Source organism: Ammospiza caudacuta, chromosome 5 (assembly GCF_027887145.1).
Source record: "Ammospiza caudacuta isolate bAmmCau1 chromosome 5, bAmmCau1.pri, whole genome shotgun sequence".
NCBI lineage: Eukaryota > Metazoa > Chordata > Aves > Passeriformes > Passerellidae > Ammospiza > Ammospiza caudacuta.
Genome location: NC_080597.1, coordinates 65,682,489 through 65,693,196, shown reverse-complemented (window position 1 = coordinate 65,693,196; position 10,708 = coordinate 65,682,489). Strand labels below are relative to the sequence as shown.

General features: G+C 37.3%; 1 protein-coding gene across 1 annotated transcript in view; it reads right to left on the bottom strand.

The window, feature by feature from the left end:
- CCDC146 (coiled-coil domain containing 146) overlaps window positions 1–4,994 on the bottom strand; it is a 58,506-nt gene extending 53,512 nt beyond the window's left edge. Inside the window, exons 1-2 of the mRNA XM_058805960.1 lie at window positions 4,928–4,994; window positions 4,638–4,723 (exon numbers count right to left, since the gene is read on the bottom strand). Of these exons, the coding sequence (XP_058661943.1) occupies window positions 4,638–4,723; window positions 4,928–4,994 (153 nt within the window). The remainder of the gene's footprint in view (window positions 1–4,637; window positions 4,724–4,927) is intronic.
- Between the last annotated feature and the right edge of the window lie 5,714 nt (window positions 4,995–10,708).

Genomic DNA, 10,708 nt, shown 5'->3' with positions numbered 1-10,708 from the left:
CATAAGTCATGAGAACATGGAAATTATGAAAGCAACGCTATTTTCTAGTCCTCATTCATCAGCTTTTTCTTACCTTAATTAAAGGAGTAATCCATTTGGAAAATAATAATAGGAAAAAAGAACCCAAATTACCTGGTTATGTTTATATAATCAAGACAAACTGGAAGTTTAATTAAGACTACATTTCAGCAGGAGTAGTATGCCATCATTTAAAATTACACCATACAAAATAATAGTTGGCTTTACACACTTTTAAGCAATTACATGGAGTGAATGATTTTTATGGAAAAGCAGGATGCACTTTGAGAAACAGAAATCCTCATGCCTTTCTTCAGACAGAGTACAAGCCTCTCCACCTCACTCTACAGTTTAACCTCCATATGCTAAATCCAAATACAAGGATTCTTTCTCATGCAGACATTTAAGGCTCTGTTCATTCAGGAGTATTTGGACACAGGTGCTTGGAATAAGTAAATCAGGAATCTCCTTTTTAACCCTTAAAGCAACCTCATGTGTGTAATAGATGATTCTCCACCAATGAAGTTTCTAGTGAATGTACGATTGGTCACATTGCTCTGGCTTCCTCATCACAGGGTTGTGCTGACATAAAATCCCAGGTAGACCCAGTTTTTAGTGCAAATTTGCCTTGTCTCAAACACACATTTTAGGTGAGAAAACAGGAAGAGATAGCTTTGGAAAACAATATAGCAATATAGCTGTCAAGTTTCACGACTATCAGAAACAGCTGAGAAAACGCCAAAATGCAAGAAGATGTTACAGTTAAAGGTTATTCCTTCCCACAGTCTCACACTACAGAGCTCTAGTTCCTCTGTATGGTATGAAATCTGCACACTTGACTTTATAATAGCATAAAAAACCAAGACATCATAAATACTTTCAAACAGGCTTTTCAGAAATGAACAGAAATACCATCTGCTTTGTGATAGTTCAAACACACCCAACCACTTCCAGGCCTTGTTTCCTCTCAGTATCACCTGCTATTGGTAAGAAAAACCTCTCTGTAGAATGAGCAGGTCATACCAGCTCTGTTCCCATTCCTGCTGTTTGAAAGCACTTGTAAATCCACTCAATTCCTCTACAGCTTTTTTAGGAACAGTCAACTCTCCTGTTGCAACAACGATTTGCTTTAACATCCACAATACAAATTATTTCCTACTTGCTGGAAGCTGTTGCAAAAAACCATACTCCAGCTTACAGAAACATAATCAGGCCTAGCTGACTTCCCAAAAGGTTTATTTAATTAGCAGTAAGATGCCTGTGCATGGAGGTGGAGACAACATCTGTCTCAGCTGTCTGTGCCAACATATTTATATGATTTTTTGTTGGGCCAGGAGCCTTTGGAGCTTGTCATGTGAAGTGTGCCAGGATCAGCTTAAGTTTAAAAATGTTGCTTGCTTTCAACGTACTAATCTGTGTCAAGATTTTTATATCTTTAATAGAGCACATACATATGTGGTGAGTACTAAAACAAATTATGCACTGCTATAGTTACCATGCAAAAATATAGTGATAATCACACTTTATAACAGCAAAAAGCACATTACAGAATGTGTACGGGGACAAAAATTAAAATGGTGATTATGTAAAAAAAAAAAAGCTCTATCTTAATCTTTTAGGTACCTTTTCCAGGGAAATTTTCATTTAAAGAAACTTTTTATTTAAAGGAAACTTGTTTACACTCACCATTTAACCTAAGTTAGGAGAGAATTAAAAGCCAGTTTGTTACCAAAAGAAATTGAAAACAACTCTAATTTCTAGAAGGGCATTGTTAGATGTGTCTATGTCACTGAAGAATTATATGAAATATTGATTCTTGGTATTTATATTTGAAAGTTGTAGCCAACCTTTATGTGACTTTCTCTTCTTTCCTGCAGCACAGATGAGAAAAAGGGGGAAAATGTGAAGCACCTTTCTCCCCTCAAACAACATTCAAACACACACATCATTCTTTGACATTAAAGCTCTTACAGATAGCAGATAGACATGAATCAGCATCAGATAATCAGAAACAAAATTTGCTTGAGAATTCTTTGTCATACAGTTAATTTGAGATTTTGATTGAGATTTTGCTCGGTGTTTCCTAGAGCTAGAACTGAGATTTTGGCTAGCATCTTTATTAGCAGTTCAACCGCTTTTGGCAGTCAGGAGTTTGAGCTTCAAAATAGTAATGAAAAATATTCATGAAAGGTTCTTTCTGCTTCTTGGTGGCAATAGGACACTTGGACATCAGAGATGAAGAAATGTAGCATAATAGTGACAATTTCCACCAAAAAAAGCCACACAAATGAAAGATTTGTTGCTGGTATCAGATAGGGGACACTGATCATTTTATAGGATATCCAGTGCAGCAGTTTACAATAGACCAGTCAGGAAAATCTCCCAAAGAAGTTTATTTTTCTGCATGTTTAGATTTAGCAAATAAATGGATGATGTATGTTAGCAGGAAGGGATTATTGTGGTACCTTCCAAACAAGGTGCCACTCACTGGATCTGGAGAACAGCAAAGCACTTTTCATTCACAAGTGCACTATTCTGCAGAACAGAGAGGTGCTTGGTAATAAATAAAAACACTTGGTGAAAAGAAGTCATGATTAATTGGGTGGCTTTTTTTTTTTAACTCTGTCAAGTTTTTAATATTTCTACCTAACCCACAAAGCTAAACAATGTTACTATTAAGGTTTTATTAAAAATAAAGGAGAGATAGTGTACATGTTTTAATTCTTGCTCTTTGTATGTTTGAGTATCTGCAACAAGACTGGCTTGATGGGAAGAGGGCATATATCTGTTTTTAAAGAAATCTTATAATAACAAAAGGTGTCCCTTCTGATAAGTACATGATGTGCAGGCATAAAGGACCAGTCAGTGAAACTGAGATACTATGATACAACTCTTCTTCTGTGGAAAAATCCTGAAAGCCATACCAAGTAGTTGAAGCCAGCATCAATGCAAGAAGCCTCTGTGGTGACCAAAGCCATATATTTATCCCTGAATTACATATAAAGTTCAGCAAAAGAAAACAAATACGTCAGTGGAAGAAAAGAAATGTGAATAAGTGATGAAAAGCCAAACTCACAAGTAAAGTACAAGTGCAAACTGTTAAAAATTGTGGTAAAATAAATGAGTCATAGTTCTCTTCTAGAAATTGACCAAATGACCAGAAGACCTCATTTATAAAATATTATGCAAATTTCTTACTTTATTTTTCCACTGCATGTTTTTTCCTGAGTTGGGAACAACTCTAAATACTAAGTTTTTCCTGTATTTGCCATTAATGGCTTACAGTGTTATCAGTGTTAAACAAGTTAGCTTTAAATTTGATATGCAGAATAACCTCTTTGGAAAGATTTTTTGAGAAAAAAAGATCAGGCAAATAATCTAATAATCTTCTAGATTAAGTCTAGAAAAATTAGTTTTCACCTTGATTAAAAATAAGGAAAACAAAGGAAAAATGCAGAATACAGTTTAGAAGGGGCATGGGGGCACTTTTGCTGCTGCCTTGGATTGAGAATAAAGGGGGTTTGTGCTGCAATAATACTGGAAGCTGTGGGCTCCCCATACACTGGCACTGGACTGAAAACAGCAGCTTCAAACTATGTCCAGTATGATCTAATAGCAGAATAGGAAAGGTCCAGTCCTATTTTCCCCTTCATTACAAATCCTTGCCATGTCCTTTCTCCTGACCTTAGATTGTAGGCAGAGAGTGAGAGCCAGGGTAGCAAACTGATCTGACAGATCCAAGATGGAAAGAGTCCAAGGTAAAGCAACTTTAGGTAAGAACTTCAAGAAAACTATGAAGTATGAACAAAGCCTGATAAGGATACAAGATAGAGATATACATTTTTATTATAAAAAGGGCAGAAATTGGCAGGTCTCCCTTTTTAATGTGGGAAAGACAAGAAGAAAGCTTCATTATTTACTACAAAGGAAATTAACCTGGGATATAGGGAAAACTTTATAAAACCCTAGCAATGATGACATGCTGGAAAAGGATATACAAAGAGCTATCTCCAGCAATTAAAGAATTAAGAACAAATTAGACAAATATCTGCAGAGAATCTACTTCAGTGGCAAATTTGGATTAGATTTTCTCTTAACTCTTCTGGCCTTACAAATATAAGGATTCCATTTGATATATATATTTTATATTTAAAATTTTTATATACTTCTAGTATTTCAAAAGACTCCTTAAATTTAAAAAATCACAAAAGAAACTGAGCTCCAAAAGGTTTCTTCTATCACCATCATCATATCATAGTACCTTAGGAGCCACTTACCTGTGATTTTTCCTGCAGCTATGGAGCCTTTTAAAAAATCATGATGCAATTACCTCTACAGATAGAATACTACAAGACCAAAACCAAGATCTCTGTATTCTCATTTCCCTTAAGGCCATGATCACTGTAAAAAATAACATGATTCTCTATCAAGCACAGCATCCCCAGCAAGAATATGACACTGCTTCACAAAATTTTCTTATCACTTAGAAAAAAGTCAAAGAAATGAGGACGATATAGATAGTCTGTGGTAACAACCTTCAATTATTAACAGCAAAAGATACACCTCAAAATAAATTACTTTGTACTGCTACTGATAGAGAAATCTGGGGCATGTGGTACCTCATCTAAACACTGAAATGCAGGGCTTGCTGTTAGGTCAGTGGGTGCCTGCTCCTCCTCTGCTGTCAGGCCGGTGGGTCCCTCCTCTTCCTCTGCTGTCAGGCCAGTGGGTCCCTGCTCCTCCTCTGCCTTTAGGCCGGTGGGTCCCTCCTCTTCCTCTGCTCTTAGGCCGGTGGGTCCCTGCTCCTCCTCTGCTGTCAGGCCGGTGGGTCCCTCCTGCTCCTCCTCTGCTCTTAGGCCGGTGGGTCCCTGCTGCTCCTCCTCGCTAGGAGCTGCTGCAGCCACCTCACCGGTAGGTGACTCATTCTCAGTTGCCAGCTCTGGGTCAGCGGCACTTCCTTCATCAGCCTGACTCATTGTTTAAAGGTCTAGAAAGTAACAAAAACGCCAATACAGTTCATTAGATCCAGGATGTATCTGATTGTGAAAGGTAAATGTGTAGTGTAAAAACCACTACATAAACATGTCAGACCCGCATTCAAACCATAGAAGTCACAATGAGAGCAGATTAGATAACTCTACACTTACAACTTCATAAAAGACTTCATGCAAGAGGCTGCACTATCATTCTATCATACTCTTGAGTATTTTTAAAATATCCTGAAGAAAGCTCTTATTCCAGTTAGGTAACACAGTCTTTTAATAAATGCACAGAGAAACTAAAGAAGGTTGGAACAAGCAGAATTGTTAGAAAACATAATTGTGCTATATTTACATTATAGAAAAATTCCATATTAATATCTGTCATATAGGAATAGAAATCTCTAAGATACCTCCATTAGAAACAGTTAGATAAGGACCTTCAGTACTTACTTCTCAGCAAGATTGGACTTAATGCCATGAAGTTTCTATAATTCCACTTTGTGTTTACTATCTTGGTCCAGCACTTGAGAATTATGTTCCCAAGCTTCAGTCATCAGAACTCTTTGGGATGTGTGAAAATGCCAGGGTGGGTGAGGGAAATAGGAGGTGGAATACAAGGGGATACAATGCTCCTGGTACCATGATAAATCAGCAATGTCCATCAGGTAGGTTTCATCATTACATCAAACATGAATTAATATCTGCAAAACCTATCTTCTGGCATAACAGCATGTTTTGTATGTCCAAAGAATTTTAAAATACCAACTTTTTACATGAAGAAACATGAAAGGTGACAAAAACATCACAAAAGAAAGATAAAGGAGACATGGGCAAGAAAGGAGACAGAGGCAATAAACCTCTTACAGAGGGATGAGAGGGGAAGAGGGACCTGTGAGGCACACAGAAACCTTGCCATGACATAGTGAGATAGGGGAGGCATGGAGCACTTGTAGAGCAAGGAACAGTTCAAAGTGGAGATGGAGGAGTTCAAGAATTCCTTCACAAGTTCACTGAAGTTGTTTTAGATGACAGGAAGGGACAGATCAGTATCACAGTATTTTAGTGCAAAATTTTGGGAGAAAGATGATTGACTTTTGCAAATGTTCACCTGACACCAGAAGGTCTTTCTACATTAGCTATTATGAAGATGATATTGTATTCTGCTATGGAACCACATCACAATAAAACCCATATCAGCTGCCAAAGTTGCAGAATCCTCTTCAAATTAGGCAGTCTTGACATTATTTAGCATTTCACATAATATGTGGGAGACCTTCCTCTTTTTTTAAGAGTGCTCTCTTTTAATCTCACTATAAATCAAGGACAACCAAAATTAAAACTGTAATAAAATTAAGAAGAAATTTTGAGACTACTTCTATAATATTCATCAGAGCTTTTCAATGAAACAGATAGTGCAATTTGGCATTGCATAGCCAGAAAACTGACAGTTAAGAAAAATATAACTTTCTATAATTGTGGTGGGAAAATGGATACAAAAATGTTGGGTCGTTTGTATTCACCTTTTGAAAAGTCACTTGTCTATAAAGTAGTGGAAGTTAAACTGGCAAGTTTATTACTTTCTTCAGTACTGTTTAGAATTCCTTCAGGAACATTTTGACTTTTAGAGAGCTTTCAGTGTCTGTATTTGCTTGTGGAAAAAAAAGCAATTTCATGATCCCTCCTGGACGAGTCAAAACATTGTGAAATAACTGTAAACATCATAGAGGCCAAGAAATAAACTCTGAGTTACTGTAAATAAAGATACATATTTACACATATTTATAAATAGCAAGTGACTTTTCATCCCTAAACAGCTGCTGAATATTTTAGCATATGCATTTTGTGTTTATGGCTACTGTTACTTTATTTGTTCCTCTCAACTTAGAATTTAGACAGAGGGAAAAGCACTGTGGCAGAAACTCTTACTAGAACAATGCTAAAATGTGAGAGTTTCATTGGTGTAGGCATATTCATCAGTACTCGTATGTGAAACTTACGGTTGACATCAGTCAAAAATATTCCTCCTCCCAGAACAGCTGTACAAAAGAGTCCTCACCAGGACTCCAGTTTTCTGGGCAGGGAGAGAATAAAAAAAAAAAAAAAATCTTCTGAATCTGAAAAGTTTATAATGTTAAGTTAAGACACAACTATAGAAATCTGAGACAGAGAAAAAACATTAGAAAAGCCTCAGCTAGTGTGACAAGCCCTTGTCTCCATGTGGTTTTAAGAGAGGGCAGACATAAACATGTAGGTTTATGGGGCATTAAATAAGTTTAGCAGTCTTCCATTACCTGCTACATTACTAAATATATAATTCAGCTTATATAAAATTAGATGTATAAACCTCAAAAAGCAAAGTGGAAAATTTGTGTCTTTGCAAATCTATCTGGTAATAAAACGTCTAATTGAAATAGGACTGAAAGTTGTCGTGATTTCTAACTTCATGGAATAGCCCAACAAGTAAGGATGTTTTCAAACTGTAGAACTGCAAACAATATCACAGCCTTGATCCAAGACACAGAATTGCAGAGAACAGGAATTACAAGGCTGTTTTAGAACCTGGGTCAAATCAGGCTGAGAACTGTCTTGTGAAACAGCTTCAGGGCAGCAATAATAATAATAATAATAATAATAGAAGTCTAAACTGAGATTCCCCAAACTAATTTCAGCTTCTTTACTTCTGTCTCTCTCTAGCAAACAGCAACATTCATACACAAATCAGTACAGAATTCAGGTAGTCAACACTTAGCTGCACTAGTTATTTTCAGAGCAACAGATGCAAATAGCAGTAAAATTTTATTCTGAGCACACAGAGATGCAGGTCCATGTATGAAAGTGAATCACCTATCTCTGTGCTGTCAAATTATTGCAGGGGTTCCACACTGCTGTCTCCCATCACAAAAGTTCCATACATTCTTGGTGGTTTCTCATGGACAGCTCCTCAGAGCACTAACTCTTCCTTCTTCACAAAGCAGCCAACACACTCCAGCTCCCTTCTCACCCAGTCACCTCACTCTTTTATAGCATCTTCTCATTGGGTACAGCTGTGCCTGTTAAAGTCAGGTCTGTTCCTAACCTTTGATAATTGACCCAGCTGCAATTCCTCAGGGGTAAGATTGCTTTCTACACTATCTTTATTTTCCTTATATTCTATCCCCCTACATCTCTGCACAATTCCAGCCTACAACTGGATGCCTGGGGAGGGAGAGAAGTACCCACCAGTTATGGTGTGGTGATGCTTCTATGAACCCATGCCCTTTCTCCTTGAACTCACTCAAAACTTTCAATATTGGTAAAATCCAGGGGAATGGAGATTTTCATTTCACCTTGGTATGACATGGTGCTTCCTGTTGCATCTGGCTCCTTGATGTCACCTAGTTCTTTTACTGGATGAATCACTGAATAATCACAACTTTTCTATGCCACTAGGTTTATTCCTAATGTTGAATCATCATTTGACAATCCTTTTTCTAGGCTGAAGCAGCCAATCCACCTGCTGTCACTGGCATGAAAGCCTTTCTCTGCCTTCCACTGTCCTTATCCTTGTCCAAAATTTTTTCAGTTCTACCACATCCTCATCAAAGAGAAGGGATGAGACCTACAGGTAATATTAATAAAAGGAGCACCATAGATTTATTCTATCACACAGTGATCCTCTTTCCATCCCTTAAAATGATTTTTAATGCTTTTTCCCTAATGTTAAACTAGAAGACCTTTTGTTTTAACTGGACAGAGTCTGTGCTTCAGCATGAATGGACGTGAGTCTAAACAACAAAACCATGCCAACAATGCTAAACAATATTAAACAATACTTGAATCTAAAACTGCATCATGTACAATGGGACATTATCAAAGGCATGTGAATCAGAATGGATTGTTTGATTAGACTGCACAACCTCACCACTTTGGGGAAATGAGAGCACACCATAAACTGATAACAATTTCTACCTAAACTGCTCAACAATTTCCTTCATAAGTTCTGCTGTTTTCTCTTATTTTCAAGTCTGCTATTTGGGATAGAACCATCCTGAGCCACACACAGACTTTATCTGCTGGAGTTCTAATTAGATATGGCTAAGATTAGGAGAATTTGAATGGTAAGATTTGTCACTTCCATTTCACATGGTTTCCATGAGGAACTAACTTTCCTCAGAAAATTTCTGTTAGCGTGACAAACAAGAAAATCCCTGAAATCCAAACCATTGTGTGCTTTGCAATGCTAAAGTATAGAGGAGGAAACAAACAAAACATAATTTGCCTACCTACTGAACTCTAGACCTTAAGAACTAAGAAGATTCAAGGAAGCAGTTCAGAAATGCACCACTAAAAAAACCCCAAAATACAAATACAGGTGGCCCTATTTTCCTAAGAAGTGAAGTTACATTAATTCTTCATTACAATTATAGCAAATGGGTAAAATTAATCCTGCCCAGGCAGACTAAGTTTATACCCTCTGGGTACCTGCAGCAGTTTGTGATTATTCTGTGATAAACACAAACGTTAGAAAAATGTATTCCTTCTACAGCCTCCCCTGTAAATAATTCCTCTTTCCTTGAAATCTCTCTTTCACCTTAGCCTAAAAGTGCATCTGATAATAATTTGGCTTAAAATCTATTTTAAATCACTTTATAGAACTTCTGTAAGTTCTAGGTTTTTTTGATCTTTTGCATGAAATACTGAATATTCTTTGGCATACAACACCAATAAAATGGCAAATAAGGATTGTAATTCACTAAGAAATCATGCAGCTATCAAAAGTGGAGTTCTAATTATATATTCACTTATAAATTTGATACAGTTTTATTTTCCTGCAAATGACAAGTCAAAAAATGAAAGAGGGAAACAAGTAAGTAAGTAAATAAATAAATATTCTTTCACTGTTGGAGTCTGCTATATGCTCTACAGCTGATCCAAACAAAAGCATGAAAGTTAAACAGAATCAATATAGGGGAAAAATACAGATTACATAAGTAAAACATTAAACACATGAGGTTTCATATGTATGGAGAAAGAGCTTCTTCCTAGCAATTTTTAATCTTTTTGTATTTTGTGTTTTGTTCAGTGTTTTTAATGCTTAGACTGTATCTAATGAGAAAACCCAACAGCAACAATGAAATATAAACATAACTGAGGCTTAAACATCTCGGAATGATTTCTTGAACTAACTTCTCAACCATGCAAAGCCTGACAGCATTAAAGGTGATGCAGAGCCCAGTTTAGTGAGGATTGTGGGCACTGATAAAGCTCTGCCTGTGTGAGGAGCACCAAATACCAAGCTCCTGGAGGAAAGGGGGGCTGTGGGAAAGCAGCACTGTGGTTTCAGAGGAGGGGGGAGTCCAGGATCAGGATCAGGAGCACTGACCCAGGCAGAAAGGGATCAGCAGCGAGCCCCACCTTACCGGGGCCGGATTCCCCCGGAGCAGCCGGAGCACGGAGTTATCTGAGTTATTTGCTGAGCTGGCTGGCATCTAGCGGAGTTAGAGCACATTGCAACACACTTGGTACACATCTGGAACAGCTTTCCCCCTGACAAACAATCTGACATCCAAATTTGGTATTGGTCTCAAGGGTGAGAATTTTGCAGATTTTTTCCCCCAAATCCACTATTTCTGAAGACTTGGGAAAAAAAAACAACAAACCCCAACCTTCCAGCCTCCATCATGTCCCAATATATTTTTGATACTTTTTTGGCTTTCTAGAATTCAATT